Source organism: Onychostoma macrolepis, chromosome 15, assembly GCF_012432095.1.
Source record: "Onychostoma macrolepis isolate SWU-2019 chromosome 15, ASM1243209v1, whole genome shotgun sequence".
NCBI classification, from domain to species: Eukaryota; Metazoa; Chordata; class Actinopteri; order Cypriniformes; family Cyprinidae; genus Onychostoma; species Onychostoma macrolepis.
In genome coordinates this window covers 12,956,878-12,976,895 of record NC_081169.1, presented here as the reverse complement: position 1 = coordinate 12,976,895, position 20,018 = coordinate 12,956,878, and the positions used below count along the sequence as shown (strand labels likewise).

Here is a 20,018-nt window from a genome sequence, read left to right as displayed (position 1 = left end):
CAATCAGCTTTAACCAGAGAGAAATCATGTACAAATAGAGCAGGTTATCAATAAATATTGATTGTGATTCAGTGTTATTAAATTATTTTAAAACCTTAAACTATTTAAAAAAAAAAAAAATGTATTATTTGAAATAATTTCATTTAAAAATATTTCAATACTAGAAGAAAATGTCAAATGTAAAATTTAACTTCAAAATATGTGTGTGTATCATTCAAAGTATTAATAAAGACTATAATAGTGTAAAATAATACTAAAATAATCAGTTCTGATTTAATGTAATTGATCATTTTCCATTTTTTCCTATGAAAAATGCTAATCTCTTGCTAATTCTGTAAATTATTCAGACCAGTATTTCAGACTGATTATTTTTGTGAGAAACATTTATTTTCCCATAAACACTAACACAAAAGAGAAAGAAAAAAGTATAAATGAGTTATATACAACAAAGTCCATGACCTTCCCAGGTCCATGAAACAATTTAGAAAAACTTTACTCTACAATAATAAAGTAAAATGATAATCAAAATAATTCATATAAAAAGAGAGGGCTGCGCTGTATGTTTTTGATTCATTAAAAAGAACCGACTCATAAGCATCACGTGTTCTTGAATCAGACTACACTGGTAGCACAGTATGGTTATGATTCACTAAAGAGAACTGGCTCATGCGAGTCATTTGATCGTGACACTACACTGGTTTCATTTATTATTCATTCCCATTCCCTTCTGCTGAAAAGCAGTGCTGGAAACTGCTTGTTCTCCAATCAAATGCTTTCTAGAATCTCCCAATTGAAAATGCATTCATACTGTATCAATAACTTTATCGTTGTCTCTCTGCACGACAGGTGACCACCCGTTCGAGTGCGAGTTCTGCGGGAGCTGCTTCCGTGACGAGAGCACTTTGAAGGGTCACAAGCGCATCCACACCGGAGAGAAGCCTTATGAATGTAACGGCTGCGGCAAGAAGTTCAGCCTCAAGCACCAGCTGGAGACCCACTACCGCGTCCACACAGGTCAGCCACATTCATTCCAAAGCTGTTACAGCATCTCAATTCATCTGATGACCACTTCACTCCAGCAGTGATTCCCAAAGGCGTAGAAGCTCACAGGTTAATAGATACACACCAGGAACGCATTGACCTGCTCTTCCAGGTTGGCGATCTTTGCCAGCATGGTGCCTTCTAGCAAATATGATATAATAAAACGAGGCAACAGCTTTATAAAACGATAAATGAATTGTATTACGTTACAAGGCCGCAGTTTTACACCGAAGAATTCAGATCTTGACATTTTCAGGTCCACGCTAGATTAAATTCCTTGTATCTATTTTGTTCTGTCGTGGTCTCGCCACGGTGGCATATTAAATCTTTCGGCTGAGCTGGAATTACAGGCTGATTGCTGCTGCTCTCTGGCCCTCAATAAGGCAGCTGCTAAGGCAAACCTATCAGCAGGCCTGTCAAATAATTGCTGTCTTTGTGTCGAGCGGGGCTGTGGCCATGAGACCGGGCAGGTGAAGATAACAAGAGCAGAAACTCTTGGCTGAAAGGCCACTGCTCCTTCACACAACTAGCCGGAGAATCACTGACATTTACACTTGCTGTCAATGGCGGATCAATACTCAGTTTGCTTGTGCTCAGTGGCAGGTTGCACACCCACGGATCTTCACATCTGTCGTTCCCGTCCTGGACAGCAGGTGGCAGCTTAACTCCACCTTATCAGACAGGAAGCAGCGCTAGTATGGGAAATCCTGGACCTGTTGCTATCGTGATAATCTTTCATCAGTCTTTTTTTACATTGACCATCATTTATTTTTTCAATTATTAAGATTTTAAATATATTTTTCAAGGTAAAAAGTATGTTTTACAAATAACATGAATTATTAATTAAAATAAAAAGGTCAAATTATCTGATATTTTAAGAGTCTTTATTGACCTTGTCACAGTTTTGAGTGTCTGTAGGGGTTTCTCTGTGATATAATTTCATGACTTTAACAGAAAATTTTTGTTTTTCAATTAATAATAAGCAGTGAGGCAGTTTCATATATTTTTTATTTTTATTCAATTTATTTCAACATTTTCTAAGAAATGTTACATAAAGGGAACTGCTTAAAAGGTTTTCTTTTCAAGAATTTAATTCTTTAATACAAATTCATTTTAATTCATAAAATAAAAAGATGATCATTATAGCATAGGTTCAGTTAAATCACTATACTGTATTGTATGAACGGCATTTTTATTTACTGTATTTATGCAAAAATATGTATTTCAGTATCACTGATATACTATTGTAGTTTTTATTAGTTGTAATTTGAATTAGATTATATTTGTATATTTTCCGTTTTTAATTTTACTAGTTTTGCTGTGTTTTATTATTTTTATTTATCATTTCATAATTTTTATTTTATATATATATATATATATATATATATATATATATATATATATATATATATATATATATATATATATATATATATATATATATATATATATATATATATATATTATTAGTTTATATTTAGTTATTTTATTTCAGTATCACTAATATACTATAGTTTTTATCTATTTTTTCTTTTATCATTTCATTGTTTTTTAGATATAGTTACTAGTTTATATAAGTTTAACATTTACGTAATGAAATAAATTAAGTAATTTGTTGTATTTTTGTCATTTTTAATAGTTTTTTTTTTCAGTTGCCATTTATTTTATTTATTTCTACAGTTAATGTTTATTTTATTTAAAGTAACGAAAATCTTTTTTATAATAATTGCACTGGAATAAATTTGAACATTATCCATCAAATTATGAAAATAAAATGAGCTGTGATTCCCATTTCATGCTGTCTTTAATCAACACAGCTGTTTCTGTCATTTTCACATTATTGGTAGTTTGAAATGTTCTGTACTTGTTCTCCACAGGTGAGAAGCCGTTTGAGTGCAAGCTGTGCCACCAGCGCTCTCGGGACTACTCCGCCATGATCAAACACCTGCGTACCCACAACGGCGCTTCGCCCTACCAGTGCACCATCTGCCAGGAGTACTGCCCCAGCCTCTCGTCCATGCAGAAGCACATGAAGGCCCACAAGCCCGAGGACGTGCCCCCGGACTGGAGGATAGAGAAAACCTACCTGTACCTCTGCTACGTGTGAGACGGCCCGACAAAACCGAATGAGAAAGTGGCAAGATGCGCCCAAGGACAATTCACCTGAAGGTTTGCTTTTGGTTCAGGCCAAAGACGGTGAGGGGGCGTGGTTAAAGTGATGAAATGTGATGTGGATTTTTTTGACCTTTTGTTTGTGACAAATGCACATTTTTAGGATGTAACTGCACTCACAAATGTTTATGAAATGGAAATGTTATATGTGATATAGGGATGTGAATTTTGAGAAGGTGTTAGTACAGTCCACCACTATGATGAGAATCCATTTGTCTGCATTCCACCCTGTTGATTGGAGAAATTCACTACATGATCATACTTGTAATGTTTTATTCAAATAAGGATTCCCGTAATTTTTTCTCCATGGACGACACATAAGCCATAGATTTTCAAGACCCCATGAAATCTCCTGGAGGTGAGAATGTCATAGGGATCATCCACTAGGGTTTAGTTACATCATAACCATCATTTTAAGCGCATATCCGTTAAAGGTCAACATTTAGAATACGCTAGCAACCTCAGAGCTGACACACGTGGACCCTAAGCCTCCTATTTTGATTTCATGGGGTCTTAATGGAGCTATTCTGAGTCAAATAAAAACATGGACCAAAGCTGAAAACTCACACACACGATGAAATAGAGGAACTAAACACATTAGAGAATGAAATTATGCCCTTTTTTAGTAAATTGCTCCCTTAAGTTCATTATTAGGCTCTCTAGTCCTCAATTTTCATGTTTTTTTTTTATTTTTTTATTAATGCATGCAAGGAAATGCACAGGGTTGAACCCATTAGTCATTTTCTTTAAAGCGTAATAAAGTGCTTAACAAAACAGCTTTTCTCAGTGGTACATCCAAATTGTGCTGCCAAGCAACTGTAGTGGATGTTCAGGGACATTTATTCAACCTTAAATAACTACACTGTGCACTTTCAGAGTTTCAGAGGCCCGTTTTTTGTTGTTTTCAGCACCATTTCTGCATTTAGTGTATTCAGACGAAGCCAGAGAGGTGAATCTCTGCAATTTGCTTTCATTTCAGTCACTTTCACACCAAATAATACAGCATGTCAGTTGATTTAGTTGTTATGTTCACATGATGAAATTGCAGGCATTTTAGTCTAATGAAATGTTCATATCATACTCATAAATCAATATCTGAATTAAAAAGAGATTATTTTTTACATTTAAAAACCGCGATGCAGTATATGTTTCTGCAGTCTTCTGCTGAAGATACCTGTAGTTAGCGCCATTGTAGTTTGTGTTCTGTCATCTCTGTTCAAACGTTTTACTTGAATTGCCTAATTGTGTTACCTCACATGCTAGATTTATTTTTGTACTAGTCTTTGTCTCTCATTTCCTGCTGAGCTTTGTTTAAAAGTTGTACAGCGCATTTAGAATAACCACATCATCAGACCCACACGGAATCCGAGAGAAATTTAAGAGAAAATTGGAACGTTTGTTCGCAACATTCTATATATCTGCTGCCCCTTATGTGTTTATGTTTTGGTTAATTGGTAAATGTTTTATTTATCAATAAAACTGTAGTACTTTACATTTAAGGCATTTTACTATGTTTAAATCTATTCTGCACTACTAAAAAATATTGTAAAGGTGAGGTCACATTTGCCTTTTTGTTTGTCGAATTTCAACGGGCAAAATCGCAGTACTAATTCATGGTAATACGTAACTATTTTATGTTTTGGCAATTTGGTTACCAATTGGTGTAAATTTGTACAATCTCATTTATACTTTTTGTACGCTCTGCTTACGCCCCATTGATGGTTAAGTTGAGGGGTGGACCTTCACGCTTGCGTATTTTTCTAAAAATCATCCATTTCCACACAAATCAAATTGTACCAATTCATAAAAATCACCTCCTCATAAAATAGTTACGTTTTCTCATGAGATCAGGTTGGAAATCCAGTCTTTTCAATAGGAATCAACATGATCAGGAATTTTACACGAGGGTGAAAGATTTCCATTTTTGCAGATTTTGCAACGCGTTCAAATTCATCTCTTTTTTTTATCGCACATTTTCATCGAATCACATCATACACATTCATACGAAATCACCACCTCGTAAAATAATTACCTTTCCTCATGAGATCAGGTTAGAAATCCCGTCATTTCAATTGGAATCAACTTGATCAGAAATTTAAAATGAGGGCGAAAGATTTCCATTTTCGTAGATTTCGCAACAGGTTCAAATTCTTTTTTTTCTTTTTTTATTTCACATTTTCATATGTATCGCATCATATGGATTCATACGAAATAGCCACCTCGTAAAAGAGTTACCTTTTCTCATGAGATCAGGTTGGAAATCCAGTCACTTCAAAAGAAATCCAAATGATCAGGAATTTCATATAAGAGCGAAACATTTCCACTTGCGCAGATTTCACAATGAGTTTTAAGGTAGGGTAGGCGATTTTGGAGAGGCTAGCAATAGCAAGCTAGCTTTGAAAACATAAGATCCCATCCTCCCTGCAAATCACTCTCCAAAGCCACGCCTCCTCCAAATCACATGAACGCGCACACATGGTGCAGGATTGAAGGCAGTGCTGTCAAATTATGTCAGGTCTCATTCACCGGTGAGAAAACATTATAGTACAGCAGCATAGTACAAGAGCATAATATTACAATTATAACACCTTCCATTCTCGCTCGGCTGCAATAGCGTCTGCACAGACAGGGTGTGTGAAGGTATGCAAATGCATAGGTTGACAGGCAGTTAGAACAGCCTATCATAGTCCTCGGACCGAGGGATGTGACTGGACGATACATATGCATTCATATAAAATTCACTGTCACTACAATATTGACAATGGACCCTTTTTTTTGCTTGTGAAATGATTCTGAAATTTGCTAATGTGACCACATCTTAAATGCTGATTCCGTCTGGGTCTGTGTATTATTCAGTGGTATTTTAGCGTTAAGCATAGTACTAGTGTGCATATCTGCCTCTCGGCCATCTGTTTCAGGGCTACCTCTACTCTGCTCTCAGTTTTGCACTAAAGCAAAAGCACACTTTTGTTTTGCTTGTTACTAGCATTTTCATTTACACCCACTCTCATGTTTCCATTCACTAGAGAAAAAAAAACAACCCGGTTCGTTTGTCATTATATTTACACTCCTTACGATGAAACATATTCAGCCTGAAAGGATAGATGCATACATTCTAGATGATTTTAGAATAGAGTTGAGAAAATGTTTAGTTATTAGATACTTGAGGGGATAAACTTGAAACAATGTGAATAAAAATGATGTTTTTATGTGAAAATTATTCAAGCGGTAAGTCATCAGAGATGCGATACTGATGCGTGCAGTTACGTGGAAAAGTTCGCTAGAGAAAACAAAAACAAATAGGTGATTTTCTGTGAAAATAAATCTCTCGAGAAGAGCCAAACGCGGCACTTTGATAAGGGAATATGTTGTATTTTTGTACGGGGTATTATTGTGCGACCCCTGTTCTTTTTTGTTCGTTTTGAGTGAGGCGAATATTTTTACAGTATCTTTTGCATTTGTGCTTGTTCTTGATTTGCGTGGAAAATTGTTTTCTTGTGCTTATTTTACAATGTTAAACATACAAGTAGTAGATGTTTGTAAAAACATATTGTAGTCATTGCTGCTGGGTGTCAGTTCATATGATGATGATGATGATGATGATGATGATGATGATTCCACATTTTGAGTATAAAATGACTGTGAGTGAACTAATGCCAAGAGCTGTAGGTCAAGGAGCACAAGCGACCTGTAAGACAAGAAAAGTAAAGCTGTATCTGTGTGTTTGTGTCGTGTTCACCGCTCACTGTAAGATTAGAGTCACCTATACGGTCTGTACTGGTCCTTGTGTGTGCAGTGTGAGTCAATGTGGTCGACTTCTTCAGTGTTAAATACATGCACCGGTTAGCAACAAAGAGGTGCTCTGACAGACACCCTGTAAATGATTTGATGCATCTTCTGCCCTGTATTTGTGTCTTTATGCAAAGTCACCTTGATATGAACTGTGCTCTTAGGCAATCAGGGATGCCTTCACTTTACTCACAGATCATCACAGATATCAATTTTAGGATAAACACCTACACTTTCTTTGTCATTTATGGATACTATGTTTAGTTTTGTAACCCCTTTTTCGGTCGCCACAAGCAATAAATCTACAGGTCAGCATTTAAGTGAAAACTTGGCATCCCTGCCGCTGTATCACTGTGTTTTACTTTGCTTTCAGACAGGAAGTAGCCATGTCACTCAGTGCGCCCATATTTGTGCCATCGTTACACAAATTAAAACTCGGACTGAGGATCCACGTGGGACCAAACGGCCATTCTCGCTCCATTTGCCTTGTTCTAGTGACAAGACCGTGTTCTTGGTGTCGAAATGGTTTTACATTCGTCGTGTTTTACTTTATTGTATTGTCTACCTCAGCACCAGTTGTTTGTGTAACTTTTAAAAGGTGCCCAATTATTGTTACTTTGTTTTGTGCATAAATTTTGTATTATAGCCTTGTAGGGTTTTTGTTCTTCTCTTTGTTTCAGCATAGAGATGCTGTTTTGAAGCACTGTGTGGTGATTTTGATGCTGCAGATAGAGGTGTAGATTCCTTTTCCCTTCTCTATGTGGGTTCAGACACATCTCTGTATACGTCAGTGTTCTAAAATAAACTTGTAACAGAAATGTCATGAGACTGAGAGTATTTTTTCACCATTCGTTGCTTTCTGTGTGAGAATTGTTCCTTTTTTAGCAAGGGATGGGGCGGGGGATATGATGATATTTATTTCATTAATAGTACATGAATGTTGGGTTTAAGGGCCTCTACAGATGTATTTGGTGATTACGCTCTCTAGTGGCAACTTGATGTACTAAAACCAACATTAACAAAGACATTACTTGTCATTTCTTTGTAATTAATTGTAAAATTTACAAGAGTGAAAATTGGTGTTGTTCAGTGTATGATAGCCTACATTTTGGTTTCCCATGATGGATATTTTAGTAAATATTAGAGATAAATTCCCATGTTTTTACTTGGTTGTTATTAGATGTGAGAACTTAGATGTTAGATCAAATAAATCTTAAATAAAATCAATAACCTAAAATGAAAAGCTAGTCAGCCTTGTCAACCCTGTTGTAAGAACTGTAAGAAATACTGTTCAAACATTTTTATCAAAAATGTGTTACTAAAATTTGATTATAAACTAGTAGCAATTTTAGCTAAAAGCTTTGAGAAAAACTCAAAAACTTAATTTTAGCTAAATTTGCAAAAAAAAATATATATATATATATATATATATATATATATATATATATATATATATATATATATATATACATCTGTATACATATATATTTTAAATATAGCGGTTTATTTGATGTTCGTTGTAAATGTAAAATAAAATTGACAGTTTTAATTCATGTTCAGAGAACTTTTGTAATAGAGGTGGAAAATTACAAAGCAAATAAAAACACATATAATACTTTTTCTTTTTTATATAAAATAAGCTATTTAAATATATAAAACTATATAAATAATATAAACTATTAATAGCTTATATAATTTGACGTCAGAAGTTGGTTAAGCACATCTTTTCGATGACAATTTGGTTAACATACTCATGGCATACTCAAAAAAAGATAGTGAATTCTTTGCAAAAGATTTAAAAATAATTGCTTTGAGAAACATTCTTTACATAATTACAGGGATCAAATCGGTTTTTATTCTCTCTTTTTTTTTCACCAATTGCCACTGATATGGCACCATTGATTTCTAAAGTCAACTATCAATGCAGTTATTGGTATAATTGGTATTAAGTTCTCTATAATGCAAATATTATATTGTTGAAGAAATATGAGGAAACAACCCCTGAATAGATAATGCATATTGAGTAATAAATCATGATCATATCTGGTAAGCCACATAAGGAAACGTCTAATGTTGGTAAACAATAGGATAGTTAGACTCAGTTGATAAAAATACAGCTTTTTCAAATGACTTCATAAACACATCATGTTCTTTTCAGAACAACAACTCTACCAAGTCTTTATTAGGTAATACGCCAATCAAACTGTAACCTCATCCCATGTGATTCACTTCGCTGTTTACCTGTGGAATGGCTTTAAAGCCTTGGTGGCTCATTAGGTTTGATGAAAGTAATTAACACTGTCATTAATTATTAAAACAGACCCTCTATTTAGCCTTTTAACTGGTAATAAGCATGTTTGTTTGGAAAGCAATCATTGTGACTGAGGCATTAGCTAACTGCCGACTGTTAACAAGGGAAAGACTGAACAAATGACATGTTGTAATGACCTGTGAGCTGTAATGAGGTCTTCAGTGAAAACAGCTTATAAACACTGATGATTAGTCCCAAAAGACAGTGTTTCACTTGTACCTGCTTTTTCTTCTGTCACAGAAGATGTTGCTTTTGTATAGCTGACCTTTGAAAAAGCTTTCATCCAACATGTCTGGTTCACAGGGACGTGCAGGGAGTTCCTCAGGGGCAGGGGCTCAAATGTAAAATAGGGGCAATGTGTAAAATATATATATATATATATATATATATATATATATATATATACATACATACACATATACACTGAACAAAATTATAAACGCAACACACTTTTGTTTTTGCCCGCATTTTTCATGAGCTGAACTCAAAGATCTAAGACTTTTTCTATGTACACAAAAGGCCTATTTCTCTCAAATATTGTTCACAAATCTGTCTAAATCTGTGTTAGTGAGCACTTCTCCTTTGCCGAGATACTCCATCCACCTCACAGGTGTGGCATATCAAGATGCTGATTAGGCAGCATGATCATTGCACAGGTGTGCCTTAGGCTGGCCACAATAAAAGGCCACTCTAAAATGTGAAGTTTTATCACACAGCACAATGCCACAGATGTCGCAAGTTTTGAGGGAGCATGCAGTTGGCATGCTGACTGCAGGAATGTCTACCAGGAGCACAACTGTTTCCAATATTGATAATATTGATAATAAATCAGCATATTATAATTATTTCTGAAGGATCATGCACTGAAGACTGGAGTAATGATGCTGAAAATTCAGCTTTGATCACAGAAATAAATTATATTTTAAAGTATATTAAAATAGATAAACATCCTTTTAAATTGTAATAATATTTCACAATATTACAGTTTTTTCTGTATTTTCGATCAAATAAATGCAGGTTTGATGAGCATAAGACACTTTCATAATGCTGCATAATTATCAAAAGTGGTAATATAATAAAATCCTTTCATGTCACCATTTGCCAGCTTACACTTCAAATAATAGGCCTGTAGGTGGCACCTGGGCTTCATTAACTATGATAGTTTCATGAAATAGTAAACGGTGCATCATACATAAATGTAAGTGGATTGAATACTGATTACCATTATTGCGACTTTTGGCGCTGCACGCGGTTTTGTGCTTTTGTAGTTATTTAGCGTCCATTTTCTCAGCGATGTATGTAATTTGATTTATAAAATGAGACAAACCGCAGATCCAAATCGCTCCACAAATAAGCTTGTCTGTCCCATGTAATTTTCAACAGATTTATGAATAAGAACGGAAAATGATTGCACCACTTAACATTGTCCAATGAAATATGCCAGATCATGATTGGTTGGTGTAGGGCAGGCTATTATACATGACAAACGGGCATTGATGAATTATGTAATATTCTAAAATATATAATAGGCTATAGGATTTTTTAATAAATCGACACACTAACTTTGATTATTGATGAAAAAAAGTAAAAAACTGATAAAATATTGTTTGGTTTATTTATTTATTTATTTTTCCCTTCTGTCGATCTATTCCAGATCTATTCACTGACAGAACCATATATGGCTTGAGAGCATAGGTTTCTGAACAGACTGTGGAATATCAGTCAGTCAAGCAAAATGCACGCAACCCATAGCAACGCCTCAGATTGACAGATATATAAAAATAAACAAGAATTTTCCAACTTCTGAGAGATTAGTTGTTTTGTGCACATTGTCATGTTAATTATAATTCAAATACATTTTGTTTTATTGACTACAATATCATTGCTACTTGTCTGAGAGGGGCACTTTTGAATAATTTTGAAAAAGGGCAGGAGCTACCCCCTTCTGCACGTGCCTGCTGTTTCAGCTTAGTGATGTTTGTGAACAAATTTTTCTGTTGAACTAGTTCACCAAATCGGTCTGAATTGTCTGCATGGCTCGAGTCAGCACTGATTCACAAGTTTCTCAAAAATAACTTTTGGACATACATGGCAGTCACTCTGACACGAAGTATGCCAATATCCTGGATTGTATAAGCCTATGATACCAGTTTTTCCAACTCTTTTTAGCAGCACTTCATCAGTTAAACACTGAACTGATAACAATTCAATAAAAGTGGGTAAAACGAAACAAACTTTTATTTATAGGCATCTTTTTAGGCACTCAAGGACACTTTACAGCAAAATCAATAAAATATAATCAATACAAAAACACAAACATACAAATCAAGTAATCAAAAAGCCAAACAAATAAGTTTTAACCTGGGAAATAGAATCCTGCAGGCGATATGCATGGTAATATATATGTATATATATATATATATTAATATGAGAACCCAAAGAAATCAAACCATCTAATATAAAACGTCCCAGGTTACGCATGTAACCATGGTTCTCCGAAGGAACGAGATACTGCGTTGTGACAATATGGGAACGCCTTCAGCGTGACCACGCTCTGAACCAAGTGTGTAATCAGTCCAATGGATGGGTGAGACATCACGGGCGGGTGTCGTAACGACCAGGAAGCTTAAAAGCATGTCAGCTTCTAGGAATGAAGCAAGTGCTCGCAGGAATGCTGGAAGTATGGCCCCGAGATGAAGCGCCTCGTTCTCTTCAGGGAACCATGGTTACATGCGTAACCTGGGACATTCCCCTTCAAGAACTCGAGCTGCGTCGAGACGCTATGGGAACGAGGTGCCCACGCCGCCATGCTTTCCAATCCCTGCCTAGAGTGGAAGAGCACAACTAAGGCGAGAGCTGGGGTGAAAGATGGAGCCCCCGCCTGTGAGAGGAGATCCCTCCTGACAGGAATCTCCCATGGAGAGTCGTCGAGGAGAGAAATCAGATCCGAGAACCAACTCGGCCCGGCCAGAACAGGGCTACTAGTAGCAGCCCCAGTGGAGCTGGATGAGTCAGAGAGAACCAGAGGGGACAGTGTGATGTCTTTTGAGTCGCAACAGGTCCACCTGAGTCTGGCCAAAAACCCTCCATATCTGCTTCACCACCTCGGGGGGAAGCCTCCATTCCCCGGGCCTCGGCCCCTGCCTCGACAGGATGTCTGCTCCCATATTGAAATGCCCAGGAATGTGAACTGCACTCAGCGAGAGGAGTTTGCCCTGGGGACCACACAAGGATCTGGTGCACCAGCCTGTAAAGGTGGCGCAAACGCAGACCTCCCTGGTGGTTGATGTAAGAGACCACCGCTGTGTTGTCGGTGCTCACCAACACTTGGTGATCTCTTAGGTCTGGGAGAAAGTGTTTCAGTGTTTCACTAGCATTACGGGGATAACCCCTTGGTCTTGAGCCACCACTGTAGGGGTCTCATGTACAGCAGGCCAAGATGTATCACGTTGGACGCAGCTGCCATCAGACCCAGCAGTTTCTGAAAATGCTTGATAGTGAGTGACTGGCCTTCTCTCACTCTCTTGACTGTTGAGTCTTGAGTCTCTCAACTCGATCTAAGCAGGGGACATACGTGCCCGCAACGTGGTCGAATCCCAGACCACACCCAGATAAGTGGTTCTCTGTAGTGGAGAAAGCACACTTTTCTGGCGTTTAGTCTTAACCCCAGCTGTTTCGAGTGAGCGAGAACGACATCTCAATGCCGAAACGCCATCCGCTCTGAATGAGCTAATGTCAACCAAACGCCGATGTGGTTGAGTATGCGGATGCCATGGAGTCACAGAGAAGCCAGAGCAGCGTCCACATACTTCATGAAAGTGCGGAGTGAGAGTGCAAGGCCGAAAGGAAGGACCCGATATTGGTACGCTTTGCCACCAAAGCAAACCTCAGGAACTTCCTGTGATGGGGAAGGATGGAGATGTGAAAGTATGCGTCTTTTAGATCGATCATGACAAACCAGTCCTCGGACCTGGTCTGAAACACGACCTGCTCGATAGAGAGCATCCTGAACTTCAGTCGCATGACTGAGTGGTTCAGTTGACTCGGATATAAAATAGGACGCAACCCTTCATCATTCTTAGGAACAATGAAGTACCAGCTGTAGAACCCAGACTCTCTGTTGCGAGGAGGTACCACCTCGATGGCCTCCTTCCTCAAGACAGTATTCACTTCTTGTTCCATTACCAGAGCCTGCTTGGGACCCACCAGTGTGGGAATGACCCCATTGAAAGGCGGCGGTGGAGTGCCGAACTGAATGCGATAGCCACTTTCTACAGTAGTTTCCACGCTACCAAATAATCTACTAAGGGAACCAGTCTCTCGAGACTAGCCTCTGGTGTGCTTAGAGCTGCTAGCTCGGTGCCCTGAAGCGGAGGACTGGCAGGAGACGGCCGATCTAGCTGCTCTAGAGACCACCAAAGGGGTGGCGAGCCTCTCAGCTCCGTTACGTTTCTGGGCGGAAGAGGCTGAGAGAAGTGCTCGCTGGAGACCGCCGCACCCTGGAACACTGTCAGCGTTGGTAGACCGATCTCCTGAGGGCACTGAGGAGAGATGGGCACCGTGTAATGCGGTGTACACCGCTCTTCCCCAGAGGGGCCGCCCCTCAGAAGTCCTGGGCCATAGGCATCAGGATGTTTTAGCCGAAGACTATCCAGCGAGAATGACGCCTTCTGCTACTCCCAAGATTCTGGGGAGTACGAGAAGTGACGCTCTCTGAATGAGGAGCTGGAACATGGTTGGGGCTGTTCCTGCCCAGAAGCCCCTGCTGACCACCTCAACCTCCTCGGAGGAAGAGAGGTAAAACATCGTGCGCTCACTCGAAAAATTTATCCCAAGAGGCTCCTGTACACCATATATATCTTACTCCTCATAGTCAGATGAAATACATCATTTAATTCCTCAGAATTAAATGCAGCCAAACCACCAGACAAGTATACACGGTCTGATGTGAAAAGATTCATATAGTGAACTGAGAATGACCGTAATGCACTGCAGCAGCGGGATCTCACTTCTGAACCCTGAGATGGCGAAGAAACCGCGAGGAATGCTGGTGAAGGCTCCCTCCTCAAAGAGAGCTCTCCAAGAGCAAGCATACGCAGAGACAAATGCTCGCAAAGCGGGCAGTCAGCTCCCCACCCGTAATATAGCGTGGGCAAACAAGAACACACAGCCTGAGATGCTGCCCGCCCTCACCCTATGGTTGTATTCAGACGTATAGGAAATAAGGAGTGATAATGGACAGACAACACCAAATAAGACTGACACACACAGAGCACTTGCTGAATGACAGAAAGCTGACGCCGGTACCACCGCACGTGATTTTAAGCTTCCTGGTCGTTACGTCACCTGTCCGTGACGTCTCGCCCATCCATTGGACTGATTACACACGTGGATCAGAGCATGGTCACGCTGAAGGCCTTCCCATAGCATCTCAACGCAGCTCGAGTTCCTTAAGGGAAACCAAGACTTTTCACTTGGGTGGAAATATTAACTGGCCCGTTATCAATAAGCAGATATTTAGATAATTAGATAAAGTAGACCTGGACCGAACAAGAAGGACTTCAGTTTTGCTAGTATTAAGCTTTAAGAAATACATACAGCATCCTGCAAACATTTAGTAAGTTTGAGAGGGGGATGGGAAATATTGGGTTTTGAAGATACAGTATATACAATGTGTATAATCAGCGTAAAAGTGAAATTGTCCCCATATGAAATTGCACCAATAGCAAACAACATTGATCAAATCCAAACAATTCCCGATGGATTCATAATGAGACGAGCTGAAACTTGTAACTTCCTGTAACTACTTGCAGAAGATTATGTTTGTAAAATTCTAACATCATGTGTACACCGGAGGCACCCGAAGCCAACGTCCCAAATCCATTTGTCCTGTTGTCAGAAGTAGCACAGGCACATGGAGTATGTGTAGCTGGTGTCGTCTGTGTTGTATGTTTTTGTTGGAATAAATAGACAGACATCAACTGACTGGTGTACTCTTCATTTAATTTGATAAGATAAAACAGTCTTTTGCAATGTATGATTTTGCCCTTTTACATTTCTCTCCCATACAGACACAATGTAGAAAATGGACAGAGAGGAAACATTCAAGCAATAAAATTAATGATGAACAAACTGAATGACAAAAACATACCTGATAAAATAAAACATTCTTTTACAATGTATTTTTTTTTTTTTTTTTTTACATTTCTGTAAAGTAAATGCTATATGTAATGCAATTAGCATGTGCTTCAAGCTTATTGATGACAGCAAAACACAAGCTAATCACTAAATCTCTGGCTCTGGAACCAAACTCCTAGATGGGGGTTGGACTCTGAGGGGGGCGTGGGAATACTTACAAGTCCCCGACTTGGTGCCACTGTGTTGGAGTTTTGCCCGGTAGATAACAGGGTCATGTCGTTGGGGGATAGGGGCTCTGGCTGTCTTTTGTGTTTAAGCGCCAAACTACACTTCAGAGTATCCAGCCTTCAGGGGTACCACCCGGGGACTCCAAAGTTCTGCTGGGTGACTTTAACGATCATGTTGGGGAAGACAGAGAAGCATTGAGGGGGGTAATTGGGAGGAACGGCCTGCCTGATCTGAACCCGAGTGGTGTTTTGTTATTGGACTTATGTGCTCAGCATGGATTGGCCATAACAAACACCATGCTTGAACATAAGATGGTTCATAAGTGTAAACATAAGTGTAATCAGTACCAGACCACCTTAGGCCAAAGGTCTTTGAAAGACTTCGTAGTTGTATCATCGAAACTCTGGCCGTATGTTCTGGGCACTCGGGTAAAGAGAGGAGCTGAGCTGTCACTTGATCACCACCTGGTGATGAGTTTGATAAGATGGTGGGGGAGGCTTCCAGACAGACCCAGGGAACCCAAACGAATAGTGAGTTTTAACTGGGAACATTTGGCAGAGAATATATTCACCTCCCACCTCCAGAGAAACTTTTCCTTACTTCCGATGGAGGCTGAGGACATGGACTCTGAGTGGGCCCTGTTCAAAGCCTCCAATGCGGAAGCTGGGATTTCCAACAAGAATGTGAAATTTGGACTCGTCTGACCATAGAACACTTTTCCACTTTGAAACAGTCCATTTTAAATGAGCCTTGGCTCACAGGACATGACGGCGCTTCTGGACCATGTTCACATATGGCTTCCTTTTTGCATGATAGAGCTTTAGTTGGCATCTGCAGATGGCACGGCAGATTGTGTTTACCAACAGGTGTTTCTGGAAGTATTCCTGGGCCCATTTAGTAATGTCAATGACAGAATCATGCCGATGAGTGACGCAGTGTCATCTGAGGGCCCGAAGACCTCGGGCATCCAACAAAGGTCTTTGGCCTTGTCCCTTACGCACAGAGATTTCTCCAGTTTCTCTGAATCTTTTGTTGATGTTATGCACTGTAGATGATGAGGAACTTTGAGGAACGTTGTTTTTAAAGTATTACACAATATTTTTACGCACACTTTCACAGATTGGAGAGCCTCTGCCCATCTTTACTCTGCCTCTCTAAGACATCCCTTTTATATCTAATCATGTTACAGACCTGATGTTAATTAACTTAATTAGTTGCTAGATGTTCTCCCCGCTGAATCATTTAAAAATGTCTTACTTTTTCAACCCTTTGTTGCCCCTGTGCCAACTTTTTTGAGACCTGTAGCAGGCATCAAATTTGAAATGAGCTCATTTAGTGGATAAAAGTGTAAAATTTCTCAGTTTAAATTCCATGTTCTCTATGTTCTATTGTGAATAAAATATTGGCTCATGTGATTTGAAAGTCTTTTAGTTGTCATTTTATTCAAATTTAAAAAATGTCCCACCATTTCCGGTTCCGAATTCGGGTTGTATACTGTTTTATGCATGCCGTATGATAGAATTATTACATAATGTCATCCATTGGTTCATACCACCTCCTCATAACATGCAAATATCGTACATTTAACTAAATGAAACAGAGGTTTAGTGTAAGCTGTAGACCACTTTGTAAAAAGGCGCTGATGGTTCACTCAGGTGGTTAACTGACTCCTTTTCCATAGCTTCATTCTCTGGTTTCTAACGGTTTCATTCATTCACTTATACCCCCTTTATTTTATTTTATTTTATTTATTTTTTGCTAAATGCTCTGATGCATTAGTACTGCAGGCAAGTTATTTTCCAAGGTCACAAGAATATAATTTCTTAGAGTTGATATGAAATTACACTGAATGTTCGCTGGATGAAAAAAATTGTTGATTGCAATATTAATTCTGCTATAGTTACTACTGGCAGCTGATATAAATAATTAATCATTTTAATTAAAAATAATTTTCCTTTAGAGATAATTTGCTACAGGCCTAAAAAACACCCATACACAATATCATCTTTAAATCTAATTTTTTATCGTTTTGTTGTCAGATTCATCCCAAATGAAGAAATTAGTATTCAGATCATAGAAACATCTGCACTGATGACATATGAGGGTCTGTCAACAAAAAAGGCCCAGCCCATCTAAAGATCTATAAAAACAGCACAAAGGGAGGAGAGTTAGGATGTTCTCTCCATTTGCCTTGAGGTACATCACAATCTGCACCTTCTGACTTTGAGGTTTTTTATGGCTTATTTTTGCTGTCAAGATGAACTTAACCGAAAACAGCAATTTGAGCAGCACATTTAATTTGAAAGCAATTAACGAGAAGCCTTTGGTGGTGCAGGTACTGGTGGGGATTCTTCTCTATGTGAACGGACTGATGATTTTCACCTTTTTGAAGAAAGAGACCTTCAGGGAAACACGCTACATTCTTTTTGCTCAGACTCTTTTTGTTGACTCTGCTCTTATGCTGTTGACTGATTTAACCCTCATGGGGTCATTTTACCAGTACCCTGTGCATATAATTCCTTGTTATATCTTCTGCACACTTATGTTTTTGCTCTATGTTTGTTCACCTATGACTCTTGTAGCCATGTGTTTGGAGCGCTACGTAGCCATATGTATGCCTTTAAGACATTCCAGCATCTCCACCCCTAAAAACACCTTAATTGGGCTTCTTGTGATATGGAGTGTCAGTTTTATCATCCCATTGTTTGTTTTAATAGCCTCTTTTGCTTATATTCCTCCTGGTGTCTTTCATCAATATGTTGTGTGTAGTGTGGAGATCATGTTACAGGTAAAATGGCTGGCAGACATGAGAGCGACAAGTCTGCAGCTCTTATTCATCATGATGCTGTGTGTTATTGTCTCCACCTACATCAAGATTATGTTGGCGGCCAGATCTGCCTGCTCTGAGAGGAAGAACTCCACAAATAAGGGTCTCAAAACTGTTATTCTCCATGGTGTTCAGCTGCTTCTGTCTATGATGCAGCTTATAACCCCTTATATAGAAATGCCTTTATGGAAAGTAGATTTCATGCTATTTGTGAATGTAAGATACTCAAATTTCATTTTGTTTTTGATCTTGCCTCGTTGTTTGAGTCCCTTAGTTTATGGGTTACGAGACAAAAAGTTTTATAATGCTCTTAAATATTATGCTTTTTGTGGCATTTTGGTTTGTAATAAGTACAAAATAAGAAATGGTAAACCTTTAGAGGCGTAGTAAGCATTTCCATACACAATATGTAATGTATTGTTTCGTTCATATTAACAGCAGTAATGTGTAGCAATAATTTTAATCATATAAAATTATGTTTTGGCTCACATTGAGTATGCAATGCATGACAATATGTTTGATGTTTATTAAATATATTTAAAATGTGTTTAATAAACATTTAATAATACATTTATTTTATTTAATGTTTTCATATTTAATGTTGTAAAATCTATCTATCTATCTATCTATCTATCTATCTATCTATCTATCTATCTATCTGTCTGTCTGTCTGTCTATCCATCCATCCATCTATCCATCTGTCTATCAAATAGGCTACAATTTTAATGACATCATGTATGATAATAGTAATAGAAAAGATGCACACTGTTTTTATTAAGATGCCAGTAGGATGTCAAGTCACTGTGTCAGGTGGTAGCTATAGATGTAACATTTTGGCATCAAATTTCTAATAAAAAGAGACAATGGCAGTTTAATTATGATATTTTTGTGTCCCACATGCACATACATTATTTTATTATTTTAATAATGAAGATTCCTTGGGGACAGGCCTTTTCTGCTTTTAGATATTGTCATCACACAGACATCACAATAGGCAAATAAAATGCACTGTCAAATGCCAACATAACATGGCCCTCAAAATTATTTGATCAATTTTTAATAATTTAAATATTTTTATATGATGCATTTTTATGGCAATCTCTTAGGAAACATTTCTTAAAACTTAGGTCCCTTTTTCAAAACTGAGTTCTCATCACAAAGTTTCAACTTCAGTGATAACTACTAAAACTACCAAAGCATGTCTCTTCATAACATGAAAAACACACTTTGCCACTCATAAAACAATGACCTTAAAAAACACTAACAACAGGTAGCATTATACAATGTTTTTCTGCTAAAAATGTCTTTACAAAGACTGTTTAGAATTCACTATATCTTACATTACAGTACAAGATACTTAAACTGTCCCCTTTTCTGTAGATGGTAAAAAACTTGAAAGACTTACACCTAGGTATGCAGCTACATCTGATAGTTCTGGTAGTATTTCATTTTTTAGATTTTGATAGTACGGTCTTATTCATTTGCATAAATGTGCAAATTAGCCTGTAGGCT

The 20,018-nt window shown here is 38.0% G+C and overlaps 2 protein-coding genes across 3 annotated transcripts in view; both read left to right on the top strand.

Moving 5' to 3' along the window:
* zbtb16b (zinc finger and BTB domain containing 16b) overlaps positions 1-7,820 on the top strand; it is a 58,886-nt gene extending 51,066 nt beyond the window's left edge. For both annotated transcript variants that reach the window (XM_058799483.1, XM_058799484.1), the window contains 2 exons: positions 847-1,014; positions 2,919-7,820. In XM_058799483.1, the coding sequence (XP_058655466.1) occupies positions 847-1,014; positions 2,919-3,148 (398 nt within the window). In that variant the 3' untranslated portion in view covers positions 3,149-7,820. The remainder of the gene's footprint in view (positions 1-846; positions 1,015-2,918) is intronic.
* Positions 7,821-17,584: 9,764 nt separating this feature from the next.
* On the top strand, positions 17,585-18,898 carry LOC131520790 (odorant receptor 131-2-like). The gene has a single exon (XM_058745258.1). The coding sequence runs from the start codon at positions 17,937-17,939 to the stop codon at positions 18,891-18,893; it is 957 nt and encodes a 318-aa protein (XP_058601241.1). The 5' UTR covers positions 17,585-17,936; the 3' UTR covers positions 18,894-18,898.
* Positions 18,899-20,018: the final 1,120 nt, after the last annotated feature.